This window comes from Sminthopsis crassicaudata, chromosome 1 (assembly GCF_048593235.1).
Source record: "Sminthopsis crassicaudata isolate SCR6 chromosome 1, ASM4859323v1, whole genome shotgun sequence".
NCBI classification, from domain to species: domain Eukaryota; kingdom Metazoa; phylum Chordata; class Mammalia; order Dasyuromorphia; family Dasyuridae; genus Sminthopsis; species Sminthopsis crassicaudata.
The window spans coordinates 141,140,787-141,163,536 of record NC_133617.1 but is presented as its reverse complement, the minus strand read 5'-3'; the positions used below and the strand labels follow the sequence as shown (position 1 = coordinate 141,163,536).

Below are 22,750 nucleotides of genomic sequence, written 5' to 3'. Positions count from 1 at the left end.
CAAAGTGCCTGGCAAATCATTTAATTCCATTGCCTCACCTAAATAAATATCTATATATTTATATCTGTATCTATGTATCTATTTATGTGCACACCATTAAGTTCTATTCATCAAAGTGTCTGCCCCTAAATATGGCTGATTTCCATACTTGTGTAATCCAAGGACTATTTTTTGATGTTGAAGTACCTTTCAGAAGTACCTTTTGCCAATTATTTTGGAACATGCGATGAAAATTTCACTGATGATACTGTGCACTGAGAGATATACTAATATGAAATAAGCTAAAATTTGAACCAGAATATTCTAAAAAATATCCTTGTCCTTGCTTTTTGTTAAAGAAATCAAGACTGGGAAAATGGGGTTCTTGTGTAGTGTTTGTACACCTTAGTGATAATGTAATTAATGGTTTTGTATTACTTGCATTCTTTCCTCAATGGCAAAACAAGTCATGCTCAACAGTGTAAATGGTGAAAGAAATATTTTTTGCAAATTTGCAGCTTTTATGCGACGTGCCACTGCATATAAACATCAAAACAAGTACCATGAAGCAATAGAGGATTTGAAGAAAGTGCTAAATGTTGAACCAGACAATGCTATAGCGAAGGTAAAGAAAATGATTTCCTTCTTGCTTCTCTAATTTATAATTTGAAAACTAATGGATAAACAACCATAGCAAATAAACTTAGACTGAGGGCTAGATTTTCTGTTTGAAAGGTATCACAAGTAATATAACGTATAAATATCTTTTGGAAATAGGATGAAAATATATGTTTAGTTTTTTTTAAGTGATACACATATGTACATGCATAATACACATGTGCACACACACAAACTATTAACTTGTCAGCAACAGACACGTTCTTGGAGTTGCTTTTCAAATGGTGTTACTACTTTCTTGCAATCCATCTGTCGAGGAAAGAATAGTATATTTGTCAGAAGATTTGGCTTCAGATCCTAACTCTCCCACACCTTGGATGACTTAAGACAAATCAGTTCACCTCTCTAGGCAAAATTTCTTCATCTGTAAAAGCAAATAATAACTAACATTTATATAGCACTCACTATGTGCCAGGCATTGTGCTAAGTGCTTTATAATTGTTATCTTATTTGATCCTCATAACAAACCTGGGATGCAGGTAATATTATTATTATCCCCATTTTACTAATGAGGAAACTAAGGCAAGCAGAGGTTAAGTGACTTGCCCAGAATTAGACTGTTGGAAAGTGTCTGAGGCTGGATTTGAGCTAGGATTTTTGACCCCCAGGTTCAGCACTCTCTACTCACTGATCCCCTGTTTTTCTCAGACCTATGATCCTGTGACCTTATGATCTCTTTTCTTTTACCTGACCTGTGATTCAACATTCTAGAGAGTTGCATAAGTCACCAAGCAGTTAAGTGACTTGCCCAGTCAGTCAGTGTTGGAGGCTTGGGGTGGACTTAGCAGTCCCCACCCCCTGCATCTGCTACCTCCCTGTTGAGAGCTCCCTAAGCCAGGCTAAGCACAGGCCCAGTACAAAGTCAGTGTGTGGACATCAGTGTGTGGACATCTCTGCTTCGTAGAGTAGTGAATTAGGACCTTTAGCAAGGGCATTCTGTGGCCATTCTCTTTGAGACAGCCTGGCAGCTTGGGAGCTACAATTAGGTGCAGCCTTTGTGGTGCTCCATCAGTGGTTTGAGCACAGAAATTCCTCATGATTTGGATGAGTTTCACTTATTCCCAGAGGCTCCACTTAGGATATGAGGAAAATAGGTCTATTCTGTCCTCAGTTGCCCAATTGGGCCATATAGATTAGGCCTAGAGGAGACAGATGAGAATAAAACTCCGGAATTAGCTTAAATTCCAGATTGCTGGGCCTGGAGTCAGGAAGCCCTGAGTTCAAATATAGCCTTAGACTTTTACTGGTCACTTAATCTTTATCTGCCTCAGTTTCCTCAACTGAAAAATGGGGATAATAGCATCTATCTCTCAGAGTTGTTGTGAAGCCTAATGAGATAATATTTATAAAGAACTTAGCACAGTACCTGGCACATAGCAGTTGATTAATAAAAACTTGTTCTCTTCTTCCCCTTCCAATAGAATTTTTTTCAATGAAAACTAAATGGCCCAAAAACTTTCTGGCAGAAAGATCTTGGGGAAACATAGAGGATGGTCTATAAGCATTCTGGGAAATAGTCACCTAGTCCCAACCAGCAAAAGAAAGACCACATTAAATAATACCAGAGAATGATGCATTTCTACAGGAATTAGATAAACTGAAACAGACTGATTAAAATGGGTGCATTTCACCAAATAGAAATTCATCAACCAGACGTCCAGTGGCTTCTTGACAGCCATATGTGTGTGTGTGTGTGTGTGTGTGTGTGTGTGTGTGTGTGTGTGTATATATTTATTTATTTATTTGTTTGTTTATTTATATTTATACACAAACACATACATTATAACCATTATAAGTGGGAATGAGGTCAGGTACGAAGATACAATTAACCTATTGGTTAGCTTTGTTTCTAAGCCTCTCCCCCTTCTCTCTTAATGAAATAGGAAACAAAATCTTTGGTTTAAGAAAATTCTCCGGCTTTGAACCCAGAGAGCCCATAGTAACTTGTTAGAAGGACATCCTCAGAACTAATGGCACCAGCTGGGTGCAGTTAAGCAGGCAGCCATCATCAGGAGGTCCCCAGGAACATCAGTCTCTCCAGTGCCAAGGCTACTATAAGGAGACATTTTTTTAGGTTCATGGTTCATACCAAGCAAACTGTAGGTAAATCTCCTGGTTTTAGAGCATCTAGGAAGCAGCTCCTTGTACTAGAGGAATCCAGAAAATGTATTGCTACAGGGTAGGAAACTGTGGCTGCCCTGGAAATTGGACCTTTAAGTCCATTGAACCTCTGGAAGACTGGGACAATTCTCTTTCAATGTTGGCTGTATGAGATTGCTCCAGACTTGAAAACAGATCTGTACTTCCAGAGTGCAGCCTTTGGGGTTAGCAAGAGCCCAGGGAGGCCCACACCAGCTGATGTGCTCTCCATGCTAAATGTGTTGCAGTCATGCCAAAAGATATCCAGCCAGCACACCACATGTGTGAAGAGTATGTTTAAAACTCCACTGTACGGGGAAACATTCATTCTTTAAAAAGAAAAAAAATCATCTTCTCTTATCAGTAGTTTTGAATGTTAGATATTTTTTCTAATGGGATCGAAAGGTATCTAGATGATTTTGATGGGAAAATAGGGGATAAGATCAGGTTATGGCAATTTTTTTCTGTTTTCATTTGTATGTAAATTGTGAATATATAAAAGACCATTAATAAGTATAAAGTATTCATGATACTGAGATAGTAATACCATCCTCCCAGTCCCTCAGACTCCCAACCTAGGAGTCCTGAATTCCTCATCTTCTCTCTAATTAATCTAGAGATTAATTAATCAAAAATACTTTAATGACCTCCACCATCTAATTTTATTATAATTATAAATATTATTTTTTCTGAATATTTTGTCATTTTGACTTTTAAAAATAAGTAAATTTCTTGTTTATTATGAATATTCATAATTTTTATTATGCATCCATTCCATCCATTCACTATACTTTTCTGAGTTATCCTGTATGTATATGTTTTTAATATCTATCTTCTGTACTGTTCCTATAAGTTTGCTATAAAACACATTAAACTTAAAAAAAGGTGGGGGAATTAAAGCTTTCTGGTACCAATTAGCAGGGACTCTTCTCTATTCTAAAAAGCTGGGTACTGGGAGTAAGGAATCAGTATTTGAAGAAGAAATACACATTAAAGCTAAAGGTAATAAAACTGTCAGATTTTCTTTATGGAAAGAAAAGCCATTAAAGTTTTCCCCAGTTTGATAGTCCAGTCAATAAACATTTAATAAGCACCTACTATGTGCCATATGCTGTATTCAGTGCTGGGGAATCAGAGGCAAAAGATAGTCCTAGAAAAAAAAAATGCAAAGCAAGCAGTATATAGGACAAATTGGAAATAATAAAGCATTAGGATTAAGAGAGGTTGGGAAAGACTTTCTGTAGAAGATAGGCTTTTAGCAAGGACATAAAGGAAGCCAGTAGACAGAGATGGGGAGATCAAGTGTTTTGGGCATGGGGGGGGACCACTGGTAAGGATGTCCTATTCATGGAGGTCTGTCACTGATGGAAGAATATGTGTGGTAGGAAGGAAGGTGGAAGCAGAAAAGTAGGAGGGGAATAGGTTAAGAAGAGCTATGAATGCCAAACAGCAGTTTGTGAGTGATCCTGGAGGGAGAATGGACCCCCTGGAATTTATTGGGCTGGGGGTGTTATATAGTCAGACTGATGAGTTAGGAAAATCACTTTGGTGGCTGAATGGAGGATGGGTTGGAGTGAAGAAAGACTTGAGACAGGAAGACCTGCCAGCAGCTATTGCTGTGATCACAGTGGGAGGTATGAGGGTCTGCACCAGAGCGGGGCGTATTGGAGAGATGTTTAAAGGTGAAATTGTGACAGGCAGTGCGAGAATCTGAGGAATGCAGTGTGACTCCTAGAGCCTGGGGGAATTGGGAGGGTGGTATGGCCTCTGAGAGAAGGGTTTGGGGAAAGATAATGAGCTCTGCATTGGATGTGGTTTACTTCAAGGACTTCTGTACAGCATTATGAAGTGTCTGAAAGGTGTTTGGAGGTGTGACCTTGGAGATCTGAGGAGACATTGGGGCAGCACAGAATCTGAGGCATGCAGGCTTTGCCTGCCCAGAAAGCTCCAAAGCTAAAGAGATGGTGCACTTTGTCTTGTAGGCAAGAGGCAGCACCTCAGCTAAGGACTTAGAAGTAATAATGCTAGAGCCGAGGCAAGAGAGAGGTCCCTTGCAGTTGGACAATCCCAGGGCCAAAGCTGGGACTGCCAAGTTAGGATGCCTTGTAGAGCAGCATCCTTGGTCCAGTCCTGGGCACTGGAGGAAGCCTCTGGGTGCAGAGATGAGTTTCATAACCTGACCCTGAGTGGAGCTGCGTCTGGAGTCAGCCACAAAACTACAGACACCATACAGTCAGCAGTGACCGCTCAGAGAATGATTCTCAGCAGAAGCTTGGTCATCTCTCCCAGAGACTGCGGTCCCCATGAGCCAAGGAATAGCAGCAGAGACATGAGTCTCTATCCAGAATCCTCAGCCTTGTGCCCTATAAGTATATGTTTGTTATTCCCTCTAACAATATTGCAACACAGAACATTTTCCCCTCCCTCCCCTCACCTTAGATATTGGCATTTCACCCTTCCCTCAGAGTTCTCACTACTCTTTAGGGGATTGAGGGATGTCTAGGCTTCAACCCCCCCAACCCACCATCATTATGAGGGTGTTTTCTCTTGCACCCTAGTTCCATTAGCCACTAAAAATCAAATTAGCTTTTATATACCAATATTTACTTCAAAAAGTATAATAAAAAAATACACAAGCATGTTCACCCAAATACATGGGAGGCATAATCCTTTGCCTGCCCTAATACTATTTCAGGAGTAGAGGATGAAAAGGCCTTCATATTAGGTAGTCTGGACATGCTCCAGACATCTCTCAAGGGCACCTCCAAGTTAGTTAAAATTCTCAGGTAACAAAAAAGTACACATACATACACATAATGTGCATCGAGTTGATGGAATGTTTTTCACTGTTACTTTTCTTACTGTATTATTTCTTTAAATATCTTTGCTTTAAAGTACTTGCGTCCTATGACTAGTAAAAATAAAAATTTTGTCATGCGACTCATAAGCTATAATTTTTGAACAGATAAATTCTTTGAAACTGGTGTAGCCTTTTCTAGGAGACCCAGATGTGAGCTGGGGAGTGGCCCCAGGTTCTACATAGAACAAGGAAACAATTTTGATGGTATACTATGCCCAGAGCTAGGATTGTGCAGCCAGAAGTTTGCTAGAAAAGCTTTCCTTTGGGTAATTACAAATGCCCTGAAAGGTTACAAAAAAAGGGAGAGGAAAGTAGCTCATGCCAATAGTGTGACCCATATGATCAAAAGTACTTGGTGTGAGATTCCTGATGACTTAATGAATTGTACTGAAATAATAATAAAATTATTATTATAACAAAAGCAATAAAAATTTTGTAGTGCTTTAAGGTTTGTAAAGCATTTTACAAATATTAACTCATTTAATCTTTCAACAGCCTTGGGAGGCAGTTCTTTTATAGTTGAGAGCCAGAAATTAAGGAATAGCCCAGGGTCATACACGTAGTAAAGGCCTGAAGTAGATGTGAAGTCCAAGTCTTCCTGACTCCAAGGCTAGCATCCTAGCCACTGTTTCTTTTTTTCCTTGAGGCTGGGGTTAAGTGACTTGCCCAGGGTCACACAGCTAAGATGTGTTAAGTGTCTGAGATCAAATTTGAACTCGGGTCCTCCTGAATTCAGGGCTGGTGCTCTATCCACTGTGCCACCTAGCTGCCCCTAGCCACTGTTTTGACAGAGTTAGTGAGGGTGTTCAGGTGAGAACAGGGGATCACCTTGGTTTGGCTCACGACTAGGAAAATGAAGCCTGCTGAGTAGGGATTAGCTAGGGAGGCATCTCAGGATGATCATCCTGGTCAGAACTTGGAATGTTCTAGCGCTGTAGTTTGTTTTTTTTTTATAGTTTTAATTCATCAGAAAATTTGACTGCTAGGGGATTTCTCTGCTAGGAACTTTCTTCTCCCCTCCCTTCCCCTCTTCTCCTCTCCTCTCCTTTCTCTCCCTCCCTCCTCTCTCTCTCTCTCTCTCTGTCTCTCTCTGTCTCTCTCTGTCTCTGTCTCTGTCTCTCTCTCTCTCTCTCTCTCTCTCTGTCTCTCTCTCTCTCTCTCTCTCCCCCCCTTATAAAATATACACAATATATTAGCACAATATAGTATATATAATCCTATTTGAATGCCACAATAATCCTGAGACCTGATGAAGACTCTTAGTTTAAAAAGGCCAAGGTCTTCACTTGCGTCCAGGTCCTCTCTAGTTATCCTGGTCTATATCTGGCTACTGAACACAAATGGCCCTAAAGAAGCAAGTGAAGGTGGGAGACCTTGCATATCTCTCTCTCACTTAAAATACAATTCACAAGCATGTCATGACATCACCTCCCTGAGGTCATGGTTCTTTTGGACAAACAAGGACAAACAACAACAAGGCAACTTCTACAAATATAATTTTTATTTTACAGATGAAGAAGCTAAGGATTAGCTTAGGTGACTTACCTAGGGTCACACAACTAATAAATGACCGGTGGAGAATTTGGATCTAGTTGTTCTTGGCTCCAAGTACATCCTTTATCCACTATTCCACCTCTCCATTTTTTCTGTAAGAAAAGCATAATATACTTTACTAAATATCTTGCTGAAAATCTAGTTAAATTATGGGTACTGCATTTTCCCCACCTGGATTTTGTAAAACTGCGTGGATTCAGAAATGTTTGAATGACCAAATCCAGTAATAGTTTGTTGTCATCTTAGAAAAAGAGTACCAGTGACATGTCCCAGGGGTACATCTATGAAGGGAGCGAGGGAGGGCAAGGCAAGTAATTCCAGCTCTGCTTTGCCTGCAATATTGTCCCTACATTCTAGGGAGGACTTTAAACATCTGGCCTGCATCTATAGAAGAATAATCATGATGCTAAAGACAACCATACAAAGAATGGTTGAAGGAGCTTGAAATGTTTATCCTAGTCAAGACTTGATGGTTTTCTTCAAGTATGAAGAATGGCTTTTTCTGGAAGACTTATTTTTTTAGTCCTAGAGGACAAAACAAAAAAGCAAAAGGTGGAGTTTGCAGAGACAGATTTTGGTTCAGCATAAAAGGAAAATTCTTAACAATTAGAGCAATCCAAAAGTATTCTACTAGGCTATCCTGGAGTTGGTAAATTTCTGCTCAGTGGAAGTCTTCAAAGCAAATGCAAAATGACAGCTTGTCAAGCTAAGAATATCCTAGCCTTCTGCTCCCATATTTAAAAAAAGCTAGTTTTTCCGTAAAAGGTATTAAAACCATTCTCAAGCCTTACTTGGCTCGGGAGACTAAAAGCTTAGGCTATTGACATCACTTCCCAATCACTTAAATACAAAACAGCCACAAGGACCTCCAGTAATAAGCTGATGCTTGGCTGGCAGGCACTAAAGGGTAATAAGGAGGGAGGGGATCTTGGTTCAACTGACTTCTTGTTCCTTTGTCTTTTGTTTTCAAAGAGGACCATGACATCAGGGAGGTGATGCTGTGACATTCAAGTGAATTGAATTTAAATGATGGAAGTCACCTGTCTCACTTTCTCCTCTAGAGACATCTGGGTCCAATGGCCAGACATAGATCAGGAAATGACCCTGAATGTAGTGGAAGACCCTGGCCTTTTTGAGTTAAGGTCTTTAATAGGAATGCCCCCAAATTGTATCTTTGTTGAATTTCATTCTCCTTCTATGAATAAATAGATCTCTTTTTGCTTAATATTCTGAATATCTCATTTCATTCTTAAACTAAAAAGGGACTGGTCTGAATGAGGCTCAGTCTAGAACAAATGTAGAAGGATTATAAACTCCTTGAGGGCAGAATGTGGCATGGTGCCTGGCACATAGTACACACTGAAATATTCATTTGGTTAATTGATAGAGATGACCTGTGAGATTCCATGATTCTGTGAAACTAACTCAACGAAGTAAAAGAACCTTCATATGTAGGAAATCAAGTTATATTGAAAGAAACTTGGCAACTAATGAAGTGGCAGAAAGAGTGGGCCTCTGTATTTTTTCTCTCTTCATATAAGTAATATTTTAGAGTAAATAGACAAGTGATATATTTTGCCTTCTTTACTCAAGTTATTTTTGAACAGGCTGGATTTGAATTCAAGTAGTCTTGACTCCAGGCCTGGCATTCTATCCACTGAGCCATCTAGGTTGTTCTTAATAAAATATTAGGTTTTATTAATAGAATAGAGATATACTTCACACAATGTCATTTACTTCATTCAAAAAAATCCTATATTAAAGTGTTAAGTAAAAAACCATTAAAGGGGATAATTAATTCAGTAGGCACAATATTTTGGAACATCCAGTAAGCTATATAGTGATGATAAGCAGATGGGATCCATTGGAGTTAACCCTTTTGGGGCTTATTAGTTAATTTATTTTTACAAACCATCTGATTGATTGAATGACTGGAGATTTTACATTTAAGATTCTATGAAGCTATATTTATTATGTATTAGTGATATTATGATAAAAGATCATGGTATAGTATATAGCTAAACATTCTTGAAATCAATAAGACCTGAATTCAAGTCCTGCTTCTTAGACATACTGACACTGTGATTGTGAGTAAAACACTTAATCTCTCAGTTCCCACCACTGCCACCAGATTATTCTCTTAACTCTTATGATTTTCAAAAGGCAAAATTGGGGAGGAAGAGTGTTTCCTCACTGGGAAATCTATATGCCAAATAAATCAGACCCCACTCCCACCCCCATGACATTATTGTAAAGTATTGATTCAGGCCATACCATACATATGTTCCTATATAATATCCTGAGCAAAGGGTATCATAGTTCCCTGTGCTTTGCACAGAACAGACAACATCTAAAACACAGAGTTCAGTTCTGGGTGCCACATTTTAAAAGAAACATTGATGGACTGGGTTGATTGAGAGGAGGGATTCAGGAATGGTTTAGTATCTAGTAATCCTATTGGACAAAAGAGTTGTTGAAGAACATTGTGTATTTTTAACTTATTAAAAAAGACAAGGGAATATGATAGCTGTTTTCAGATATTTGAAAGGCTGTCATACGAAGGAGAAATTAGCTTTGAGTCTCTTTGACCTTCTTTCTTTTTTTTCATATTCTTCATTGCTTCAGAGGACATAATCAGTACCAAATGGGCATAAGTTAAAAGAGGCAAGTTTTTGGCTCAATATAACTTTCTTGCAGTTTAAACTGTGCCTAAATAGGACAGCCTTCTCAGATAGTGAATTCCTGGACACTAAAAGTATTTTTTTAAAAATTAGCTGCCTGGCCACTTGGCAGAGATGTTAAGGAAGGGATCCATGCTTCATGGAGGGGTGTGGAGTCAGTGGCCCTTAAGGTCTCTTAAAACTGTGAGATTCTCTGATACTATTGGGCTTAACAAGATTCTCTTTATTGAATTTTAAGATTGAAAATTTTTTTTCATTACTGCAAAACATTTTCCTAACATGAAGATCACATTACAGAAAATCTTGTCAGAAGTTGAAAAAGATCTGAACAAGACTCAGCCTGAATCTGCCCCACCAACTAAAGGGAAGAGAATGGCTATTCAGGAAATAGAAGATTCAGAGGAGGAAGATGGAAGAAGTGGAGAACATGAAAATGGCAGTGGAGATAAAAGTAAAATATCATTTCAATTGTTCTATGAGAAAAAAAATATATATATATTTGAAAGAATTCAGGTTGACTGTATTTGTCAGTTTACATGGAAAAGGGCATGGACTTCTATAAGTTCATTTCAGACATACCTTTTATTCTAAAAATTACCTTTTAGGTCACCTTCTAAGTTTTTATTTTTACTTTTTCACTTTTTTCAAAGATCCTCAGTTTTGTTCCTCTTTTGATTACTTGCTTTCAGGAGTGAAATTTTCTAAATGAAACTGTGACTGCTCTATTGTAACAACATAATTGACAAGTAAAACAAAAATTTCAGATTTAATGGGGGTTTTATAACCATTTGTTTAGTGACAGAGGAATTGATTAAAAAAGGAAATAAAAGACTGTGCAGATAGCTTCATATATATCCTTAAACTGGGTGAATCAATGAAAACATAATTTTTTTGCCTTCTTTAAAAGTTCTGCTTTCAGAAATAAAAGATCCCAAACAGAAACAATGTGGAGAAAGTTCTATTTTTAAAAATAAATTGTAGATCCCAAAGAGAGGCAGTAAATTGTGAACAGTGAACAGTGAAATTGAACAATAAAGGATTGTCAAATCCTAGAGATAGAGCTGTCAGGGAGAAGTGAAATAATTTGTCCAGGATTATACAGGTGGTAAGAAGCAGAGCTGGGAATGAGACGGAATCCTTGTAGTACATCTCCCTGGATTCCAAAAGCTGGATTCTTTCCACTGTACCATGTTCAAAATTGATTCCTTACTCATGGTGACTCTGATTAAGTGGGCCTCGGGAAAATGAGGGTAACACTGTTACACAATCACTATATATATGAGTTGTTATAAGATATAAATTCACTTTCTAGGAGATAAAGTATTTTTTAAAACAAAAACGATCCTTAGAAAATAAAAGTTAGGTGCTTCAATGTGGATAGAGGTTGAAGAGCAAATACACTTCAAGCACTTATTAATTGGGTGATCCTCGGCAGGTCACAGAACATCTTTTTGGCTTGCTTCAGTCTCCTCAAATATAAACTGGTGATAATATTAATACCTGCTTCTCAGAGTTGTTATAAAGATCAAATGAGGTAAACTTGACAAGTGCTTAGCACAATGCATATTACTCAGTAGGTGCTATGCTCCTCCTTCTTTTCTTCCTCCCCTCCCTTCCTCCCTTCCCTCCCTTTCCTCCCCTTCCCTCCCTTTCTTCCCCTTCCCTCCCCTTCCTTCCTTCTCTCTCTTTCTTTCCTCCCTCCTTTCCTCCCTCCCTCCCTCCTTTCTTCCCTCCTTGCCTCCCTTCCTCCCTCCTTTCCTCCCTCCTTGCCTCCCTCCCTCTTTCCCTGCCTCCCTCCTTCCCTGCCTCCCTGCCTCCTTCCCTCCCTCCCTCCTTCCTTCCCTCCCTCTTTCCCTCCTCCCTCCCTCCTTTTCTCCTTCCTTCCCTTTCCTCCCCTTCCCTCCCTTTCCTTCCTTCCCTCCCTTTCCCTCCTTCCCTTTATTTCCTTCCTTCCCTCTCTTTCTTTCCTTCCTTCCTTCTTCCCTCCCTCCCTCCTTCTCTACTTCCCTCTCTCCCTCCCTCCCTCTTTCCCTCCTTCCTCCCTCCCTCTTTCCCTCCTTTCTCCCTCCCTCTTTCCCTCCTTCCTCCCTCCCTCCTTCTCTCCTTCCCTCTCTCCCTCCCTCTTTCCCTCCTTCCTCCCTCCCTTCTTTCTTCCCTCCTTCCCTCCCTCCCTCCTTCCCTTAATTATATCCCCTTTCAACTTCCAGCCTCTTAAATCCTGGAACTGTAGCTAGGAAGGAAGCTTGGTCCTTCTCAGATAAATGGAGCCAACAATCTCCTTGGATCTTGTTTTTGCACACAGAGCAAAATTGGCTTGTTGTGGAGAGTTAACCCTTTGAATTACTGCTGTTATGGGTGCTGACATCTTTTGCTCACTTAATGTTTGTTGTTTGTTTACTTAGCAGATCGCCTCCGGAGCCTCACCACATTTTAGGTTTCTCTTTTGTGGTGGCAGTTCATTAACTAGGTCATCTATGATCCCTCTTTAGGAAGAGAGGGTATTAAAACTTGCCTCTAGGCAAGGGCTTTACAACAAATCTTAAGAAAGCATAATTCTCTTGAGAAGGTTAAAACATTTTTCCTCTAGCTTGAACAGGGCCACATGAAGAGAGTTTTACTCATAATTTCCAAATTTTTGTAGGACAAAAATCAGAAACTGACAAGCTTGTTGGAGACAGATTAAGTAACAGTGCAAAACAATATTTGATTAAATACCAGAATAACTGGTAGAGACAGAAAACAAAGTACAGAATATATGGTTGGAAGAAATCAACATGGGCTTGGAATGGTTGGGGGAGGTGGAAAAGGTTTCCTTGAAGGGGCTAGAATTTAGATAGGTAAGGGGCAAGGAAAAGGTATTCTAGGGTGGGGAAATAACAGGAGCAAAGAACTACAGCTAAGGGGCCAGTGAGAAGACTGACCTGGTGGGTGTGAATAGGTAGGTAGGTTGTTAGACAGACTAGTTTAAAAGAGAGACATTACTTATGATCTTCCTAAAGAAGAGGACAACATAAAGAAATTGGAATTGTATTTGTGGTGAGTGTGTAGCATGAATTGGAGAGGGAAGGGACTAGAGGCTAAAAGACCATTTGGGAACCATTGCTGTACATGAAGACGCTAGGGTGGTAGCAAGGAATAGAAAGAAGTACCAATTGTGCCTCCACTCATCCTGAATATATTAATTTTAATAGATACATGGATAGGAAAAGTCAGATTGAGTATACCAGAGCTGCCTTGTAATTTTTAGGGCCCATAATTTTTAATGATGGAGACCAAATCACACATTTCTTATACTTAATTGGACCTCAGTGCTTGGCATGTGATAGATTTAATAAATGCTTCTTGATTGATTGATCATAAAGGAAACATTATTTGGTGGAATGACTAAGTAACCTTTCACTGACTTTTCAAGAGAATAAGTCCTAATTACAAAAGGAAATCCACCTCAGGAAGCTAAATGTTTCCTATTATCTGTATTCATTGTCTCTACTTTCCATATATTGATTTCACTACCTATAAAACACAATGAATAATATGTCTAGTCAAAATTACAAATTAGGTCTTTGATTTTAAGCAAATCAATCATCACATAAGCCAACTGTGACATATATAATGCTGCACTTGAAGTTTTGAAATTAGGTTGTTCAGTCATTTTTTTTAGATGTGTCCAACTTGTGATCCCATTTGGGGGATGTGGGAGGGGCAAAGATTCTAGGTAGTTTACCATTTCCTTCTCTAGCTCATCTGACAGATGAGGAAACTGAGGCAAACGGGGTTAAGTGACTTGCCCAGGATCACACAGCTAGTCAATGACTGAGGCAAGATTTGAACTCAAGTAGATGAGTCTTTCTGACTCTAGGCTCAGCCCTCTTATTTACTGTGCCACCCAGCTGAAGTTAGGGAAGGCCTGATAATTCACTTTTAATTGATTCTAGTTAGATTTTTTTTCCATATAGTGTAGTCTGTGGTTAATAAGCTTTAATTTATTTGGTATTCACCAAATATTTCCTTCAAACATTTCTACAGGCAGGTTGATGACAAGTTGAGAAATTTTTTCTAGACCTGAATATTTTTAATAGTATTTTATTTTTCCAAATACATTCAAAAATAGTTTTTAGTGTTTACTTTTGCAAAAGCTTGTGTTCCAAATTATCCTCCCTCTTTCCCCCTCCCTCACCTCCTTAAGACACCAAGCAATCGGATATGGGTTAAACGTATGCAACTAAATATTTTTCTATGAGAAAAGTTATAGATTTAGAGCTGAAATGGATGCTAGAAACTAACCCCTTCATTCTATAGATGGAGAGACAGAAGGGAAAATGATATGCCTAAGTTCACATAGGTAGAACTAGAATTTTAAAAACAATTTTTCTGACTCCAAATATAGCCTTCTATTATACTATCATGCCTCTAGGTAGATCTATCTCATGAAACGGGGATAGGATTTGGATAGTCAAGTGTGTAAGAAAGAAAAGGGCATCTTATGTAGAGGCAACATTTTCTAACCAAATGAGGATAATAACTATTAACTATGGATTAATCACATGTTTTAAAAAATTGAAAACATATTTAAAAGACTCTCTCCTGTACTCTATATTTAATGCTTATAGGGGAAAAAATTTAAAGACTAATATAGAAATATGTTTGACATAATTGCACATGTATAACCTATATCAGATTGCTTACCATCTCAGAGGGGTGAGAAGAAAGAGGGAAGGATAGAATTTGAAACTTTAAGGCAAAAAAATAACAAAAAAACCTAATGTTAAAAATTGTTTTTGCATACAATGGGAATAAAATATTTTTTTAAAAGAAATAAAATAACCTTTATGATGTAAGATGTTTACTGATACAGTATTTATATCAGTATACACTGATGTAAAATGTGTATTATACGCATTTAAAAATAAGATTATGCTAAAATCATAAAAGGCTAGTGTTCTTAAGAAGTGATTATTACATTTTAATCATAATACAAGGAAAATGCATAATGAAGAAGACATTGAAAAGAACACAATTACCACACCTAACCTTGAGTCATTTAAAGTGAGATCCAGCTTGGTTCAGTAGTTAGAGTACCAGACTTGGAGTCAGGATGATCTATACTCACTTTGCCTCTGTTATTCACTGGATCATCCTGTGAGCCACTCCTTGAAGCTCTAGTGACTGTGGGATTTATCAACTAATTTTAATCTGTATCAGTAGAGGGCATTCCCACTACTGAGACATATATTGAGACAAATTTTAAGTATTTTATGCTTGAAAATTTCAGTGAGCTATGGTATATTTTTAAGAAAATAATTTTAAATTTCATTAATCAAAACTCACCCTGATTTTATTTTCATCTTTTACAAATAATTATGATCTGTAATGGAAAGAGGAAGCAAGTAGAGAACATGTGCATAATTTTGATATTATCTAAAAATTCTCTTTTCCATTAATAGTATTTTTACACTTAAAGTTGAGTCATTAATTCATGAAATGTTTTTGAAAAAAAAATAGTAGTATTCTTGCATTTATTTTTTATGTAGTAATTTGACAGGTAGTGAGTTAGTAGTGAAAAAGTTGAATTTTAGTGACCCATTCCTAGTATGATTATTTGATTAGTTCTTCTGTATTTAAAGAGTTAATGTTGCAGGACATAAAGCTACAATTCAGTAGCACAAGAGTGGAAAAATAGGGGTGGCAAAGAGAAAGAAGCCTTGGCTTTATTACTTTCTTAGGGCAGTATCCACTTTCACTTCCTATGCATTTGTCTAGCATCTGCAGGTACATGTTTCTGATCCCCAATTTTCCTCAAAAAACCAATTGCTCAATGACCTGGGCTTTGGTTCCTGGCTGGCACACCCCTCTGTTGTGTTCACAGTAGTTTCTTCTGATGATGCAAAGTCTAACCTCCTTAATCAACTTCCTTATAGAAAACGAGGTGCCCGTGGGAGGAGAGCAGAGAAGTGACCTGACTGAAATGGGAAATGTGCAAAATAAGTTTACTGCTAAAGGCAATGGGAAAAAGTCCCGAGGAAAGGAGGCCCAGAAGTGCCGTGAGCAAACCTTGAGTGGGGGCCCCTCCAAGGGACCGAACATAAAGCCTTCACCCCAACTTGGAGGGGAAGTTAATGGCCATCTCGGGAGTGACAGAAGTGCAGGTGGGAGCAGTGGGTCCAAGGAAGATCCCAGATCTGCGCCCGCCCCCTCTCCTCTGCCCGTACCCGCTGACACGGACACCACTGCAGACCTGAAAAGCCAAGGAAATGAGTTGTTCAAGAGTGGACAGTTTGGGGAGGCAGTGCTTAAGTACTCCCAAGCTATTGAAAAACTCCAGGCTTTAGGTGAGTTGTCATGTGATTTGAGGGTGTTTCATGGACTATCTTACTTACTTTACAAACAAATCTTTAATTGCTGCTAATTTTATTTGCCGGAATCACTGTATAAAAATCTAAGCCCAACCCTTTTAAGTGACAGGAATTTGCTGTCTATAAATTCTTTTGTAATGAATAATGATGGCATGATGTGATTTATGAGTTTTAACTGAACCAAAATAGGAAGCTATTTGAAATGTTGCTTTGAAGGAGTCCTATTTATACTCATTTAAATATTGTGATTGCTGATTTTTTGAGGGCTATATCAGGAATAATGAATAGCCCCTGGAAGCTTTGCAACATCAGCAGAAAATGATACTGCAGTACAACCCAGAAGCTCCAGGAATCTTTTAATTATAAGGAAAAAAGAGTTTTGATAATTAATTTATGTATAATTTTAGGAAATGAAAGTGCTGAGGAACTAAGTGTCTTATACTCAAATAGAGCAGCATGTTACCTAAAGGAAGGCAACTGCAGTGGCTGCATTCAAGACTGTAACAGGTAAGTGACACATTTTGGGTTTGGAGGAGATTGCTTGATTTCATCATTTTGAATATTTTGTTTTGTTTTTTTACATTTCTTGATAAGGATCTAATTTAGCTAGGAATGTAGCCTCCTTGGTAGATAATAAGGAAGTACATAAAGTTTTTGAGGAGGTAAGAGTTGGAACAAAAGGATGATTTAGTAGAAATCAGTAGACTATAAAAAAAATGAATTGAATAGAGAAGAATATGGTGATCTGAAAACCACTGAAGAGGCTGTTATAGTCAAGATCTGAAATAAGGATGGGTGTGTATATTGTGTGTATATAGTGAATCTTGTTTCTACTGTCTTTCACCTGTATTCTTTACTATTACAGACTCCTTCCGATCTTTAGATACTTCCCCTTACAGTCTGCCCTGAACACTTCATCCAAGTTAATATTCTCAAAGTAATCATTTTGATTAAATGCCGTAATGGAAAAGAGCTTCAGGTTTAAAGTCCGTAGGCCTGGATTTGGTTTGGTTTAGCACTGCTGCTGCTGCTGCTGCTGCTGCTATTTACTACCCGTATCACCATTTAATCTATCTAGCCCAAGTTTTCCTATCTGCAAAATTAGGGAGTTGTATTAGATTATTTTTAAATTTCCGCTTTTCCTTCTAAACCTGGTGATTCTAGAATTATGTCATTTACTTACAACAGAAATGTCTTATGTGATAGCTTTTTATTACAGCTTTTTGTACATATGTCATCACATCTTTAGATTGTAAGGTTCTGGGGGTCTGTCACCATTTAAACTTTATGTTAATTATAATTGACAGCACTATGGCTTGGATGTAGTTGAAACAGAAATAAGTACAAAAGATACAAAAGAAGATACCAAAAAAATTTATTGAATGCATAATGATAATGCCACCTTAATATAGTCTAGTACCAAGTTATATTCTGGAAAGAAAACTACTTCCTCAAGTAACAAATAATTGAATGTTTTTTTTAATCATTGAATATTTTATTCCTTGGACGAAGAGGGGGCTTTTTAAGTGCATTAGGACAGTAAATATCCGTCAGACCTGAAAGAGTTAACTTGACTTCCACAAAATGAATGGTTTACTCTTTCTCATTGGCAGGATTAGCTCTATTAAGTGAGTCAAAGAACTTGTTATTCAAAAAATTCTTCATAATATTTGTAACTAAATTATACAAACTTTTAACTCTTTAATTTTACCATCATCACATTTTTAAATTTATAGTTTTGAAAAATGTATTGCCAAATAAGTGACTGACTTCTGGTTGACCCATAAACTTCATTTTGTTTACACTAAGTTCTTAAGAAAATGAACAATGGGGATTTGTCTCACTGCAACAAACACTACAACACCTCTTCTAGAGATCTTGTCCACTTTGCACTTTGTGAAACACAAAGCCTTATGTGATGGAAGGCCAAGAACCTTCAGTCTCTCAAGCAGTATATCTTGTTACTGTATCTCCCTCAGAGACTTCTTATAAGAGATACCTAGAGTGAAGTTTGGGAGTCAGCTGAAGATGTGTAGCACATATTGAGTTCTTTGGAATGATGGGCCATGTTTTTTCTTGTCCATGTTTGGTGCAAGGAAATCTTTATATACTTATATGTAAGTAGGTATCAGAGTTAAGTTTTTCAATGAGCAAAAAATGAAAAAACAAAACTCTTGTACCACGTATGCATAGTCTAGCAAAACAAATTCCTGAATTGGTCACATAAGAAAAGAAAAGTTTCATTTTGTACTCTTGAGTCCTTTGTCAGGACATGGGTAGTGTGTTTCATCATGACTCCTCTGGAACTGTGGTTGGACAATTGAGTTGATCAGAGTTGTTTTTATGTTATTGTTATTGTGTACATTGTTCACTTGGTTCTGCTTCCTTCTACATCATCCACACAATTGTATCTTCTCAAGTTTCTTTGAAATTATTGTCCTCATTACCTCTTGCTTCTAGAAGCAGGTAGAAAATGCTCTGTTTGGCATTCAGAGCCTTGCCCCTTCTTACCTTTCTAGTCTTCTTATGCCTTACTCCCCACATATAATCTTTGATCCAAGGATACTGGCCTCCCAGCTGTTCCATGAACAAGATAATCCATCTTTCAGCCCTGGGCATTTTCTCAGGAATGCTATACCTGGAATGCTCTCTTCCTTTTGCTTCAACTACTGGCTTCCCCGGCTTTGATAAAGTGATAAAAGCTTCCTTTTAAGTCCCAAGTCAAATCCCACTTTCTGCAGGAAGTCTTCCCTAACTCTCCTTAATTCCACTGCTTTCCCTCTATGTTAGTTCTTATTTATCTTGTATGTAACGGGCTTCACATGTTGTCTCTTGAGTCTTTTACTTCTTTTTCTATCCCCAGCCCTTAGAACACTGCCTGGCATATAGTAGGCACTTAAATATTTATTGAGTTAAATTGAATTCATCATTACATGCAGCACAGTAGTATTCCATTGTATTCATATGCCATAATTTGTTCAGCTATTCCTTAATTGAGGGATTTAGTTTCTCGTTCTTTTCTACCACAAAAAGAGCTGTTATAAATGTGTTTATACTTTAGGTCCTTTTTCTCTTTTTTGTTCTCTTTGGGTTGTAGACCTAGTAGTTGGATCACTGGATCAAAAAGTGCACACATGAGCAACTTTTGGAGTGTAGTTCCAGATTACTTTCTGGAATAGTTTAAGCTAGTTGATAGCTCCAACCACAAATATATTAACATAGCCTTTTCCCCACAGCCTTTCCAGTAATTGTCATTTTCTTTCTTTTTGGTTAACTTTGTCAATCTGATAGGTATGAAGTGGAACCTCAGAATTGCTTTAATTTGCATTTCCTGATCTCCCTTTATTCTAATGTCTACCTTCTGCAGATTATCTTCAGTTTTTGTCACCTGTTGTATAATGTAAGAACATTTACATGTTTGGTTTTTCTGGAGGTCTTGGAGCAACCTTAGTTCATAATCACTACAAGAATAGCCAGATGTTAAAGGCCAAATCCTTTATTATCTTCTTCAAAGGCTTGTCTCCTTGCCTGGGGTTTAAGCTAGCTTTCTGGAGGTCCTTGAAGAGTCTTGGTTTCAGTGGAGAAGTGCACGAGGAGAGCCCTACTGCCACAGTGGTGTGAGATGAAGTGATCTGGCTCTGAATCCGAGGGCTTGTGCTTCAGCCCCCAGCCACCACAAAAGTGGATGATGGAATGAATCTGTCTCTCAGTCCCACCCTGGCTGAGTTTATCCCAGTTTATATGCTCTACACTGAGTATAAACCCCAACCATTATATCACTAGGGAACCATTATTTGTTGTAAGATTAAATCAATCATACTGAATTAGAGAACTATTAATCACCATGCTAAACTAGATAACCATTGTTTCAAGTGCAGAGTTCTGGCCCATAACACTGTTACAAGTTTGTATCACTTCTTACCTCAACTCTTAAGCTAGTTTTCCCAGCTTGTTTCCCTGCCTCTAGTCTCTTTGCTTCTCCAACCTGGCCTTTATGAAGCTGCCAGAATAATCTTCCTAAAGCAGAGATCCCTTTTTATAAACCTACAAAAGCTCCTAACTGGCTATAGTTTATAATATATAAGGCATTTAAGGCCTTTCACATTCTTTTCCCAACCTTCCTTTCTACCTTTCTCTCATATTACCCTCCTTCACATATCCTGTGATCCAGCCAAACCGGATTACTAGCTGTTGTATAATCTCTTCCTGCTGGCTCTCATCTTTATATATTTGTGCAGATACTTCCCTGCCCCTAGAATTCATTCTCACTTCATTCTTGCTATTGAAATCTTCTTCCTATACCCCAATTGATAATGGTCAAAAGATAGGAACAGGAAGTTTATAAATGAAGAAATAAGAGCTATAGATAAGTGATATGAAGAAGTGTTCTAAATCAATTTTGATTAGAGAATTGCAATTATTAAAGAAATCCAATTACAGCAACTCTGAGGTACTACCTCATATCCATCAGATAGGCTAATATGACAAAAAAGGAAAATGATAAATATTGGAGAATGGGATAGTTGGGACATTAATGCATGTTAATGGAGTTGTGAGCTAATCTAATCATTCTGGAGAGCAATGCACAACCAAACTGTACATTCCCTTTGATCCAGCAACACCACTAGTAGGTCAGTATCTCAAAGAGATCATTAAAAAGGGAAAGGGACATACATGTACAAAAATATTTGTAGCATTCTTTTTGTGGTGGCAAAAAATTGGAAATTGAGGTAATGTCCATCAATTGAGAAATGGCTGAACAAATTGTAGCATATGAATGAAATGGAATATTATTGTGAACTAAAAAATGATGAGTAAGCAGATTTCAGAAAAACCTGGACCTACATGAATTGATGCTGAATGAACTGAGCAGAACCAAGAGAACATTGTACACAGAACAGCAACATTGTGTATGTTGTATAATGACTTAGCTCTTTTCAGCATCACAATGATCTAAGATAATTACAGACTTATTATGATGGAAAAATGTTATCCACATCCAGAGAAAGAAATGATGGAGTCTGAATGCAGATGAAAGCATATGATTTTTCCCTTGCCTTATTTTTTTTCTTAATTTTTTTTCCCTTTTGGTATGTTTCTTTTACAACTGTGACTATTATGGAATATGTTTTACATTATTATACATATATAATCTATATTAAATTACCATCTGGGGGGGAGGAGATGGAGGGATAGAATTTGGAATTCAAAACTTTACATAAAATTTTTCTTTAAATTGCATAACATTTTAGGAAAACGAGAAGAGGGAAAAGGAGGAAGAAAAATTTAGAACTCAAAATCTTATAAAAATGAATGCTAAAAATTGTCTTTATATATAAGTAGAAAAAAATAAAATACTATTTTAAAAAAGAGAAATTTTCTTCCTTTAAAGCCCATGCAGGAAATGTAAATCATTTCTTGATCCTTTCCTCATTTTCACCCCTCCCTTCCCCACAGATGATCCTTTTGGGGCTTTCCCTCTGCAAATTTTCCTAAAAAATTTTGAATCTATTTTTTTCCCCCTATCATACTCTGTCTTATATTATTTGTGTAAAAAACATATATTCCTAGTAGACTTCAAGGTTTTTGAAGAAAAGCTTTATGTGCTTATTTTTCCCCCTGGTATCTAGCAGAGTATCTTTAAATGGTTAGTTAACATGTTTGAATTCACATACATGAGCATATTTGTGCTTACAAATACTTACTGTGATAGGGAAGGAGAAATCCATTTTGCATATGAGGACAGTGAAGCTTAAAAGTTATGGCTTGCCTCAAATTTCATCAAAGTTAGTCAGGACTAGCACTAACATCTCCTGACTCCTACTACTATGTTCTTTGAGCTTCCTTAATAAATCGCTGAGTCACAATAGAAATTTTTTTTTTTTAATGGTGATAATGAGAACAATTAGGGTAGTTACTGAAGAAGTGAAGAAAAGGGAACATGTGTGTAAAGTCTTGTGAAGGTAGAATTAAGACAGTAACTGCTTGCTTAACTGGCTTAAGGAAGAATTAGGAATAAGAGGATATTTAGGTGACTGGGGACTAGTGTCTTTGACAGAAATACAGTTAAAAAAAATAGGTAGAAAGATAATACAATGAAATCTGAAATTCAGATCATAACCCAACCATAACAAATCTCATTTAAAATACTAACAAGGAGCAGCTAGGTGGCGCAGTGGATAGAGCACCAGCCCTGAATTCAGGAGGACCAGAGTTCAAATCTGATCTCAGACACTTAACACTAACTCCAGCCTCAGAAAATAATAATAATAATAATAAAATACCAATAAGACTGGAAGACCCTCATGGAAGATGAGTAACATCTTTCCAGTGGCATCTTTGTAAGGTACTGTGGGTGTTTTGGGGGCAGATTTTTTTAGCTTATTACTTCCCAGAGAAAATGATACCTGGCTAAGAGAGGGAATGAATACCCAGTGGGGAGAGAATGCAGGATAGGTGGGTGTGTTGGAATCAAGATTGGCCTTCAGGGGGTTTAGGAATCAGGC

The 22,750-nt window shown here is 37.7% G+C and overlaps 1 protein-coding gene across 2 annotated transcripts in view; it reads left to right on the top strand.

Annotated features, from left to right (window-relative positions):
- SPAG1 (sperm associated antigen 1) overlaps positions 1 to 22,750 on the top strand; it is a 93,609-nt gene that overhangs the window by 46,754 nt on the left and 24,105 nt on the right. The window contains exons 10-13 of one of the 2 annotated variants that reach the window (XM_074268219.1): positions 498 to 604; positions 10,189 to 10,342; positions 15,810 to 16,220; positions 16,652 to 16,751. In XM_074268219.1, the coding sequence (XP_074124320.1) occupies positions 498 to 604; positions 10,189 to 10,342; positions 15,810 to 16,220; positions 16,652 to 16,751 (772 nt within the window). Of the gene's footprint in view, positions 1 to 497; positions 605 to 10,176; positions 10,343 to 15,809; positions 16,221 to 16,651; positions 16,752 to 22,750 lie in introns of both variants that reach the window. The other variant, XM_074268210.1, reaches the window with a different exon arrangement.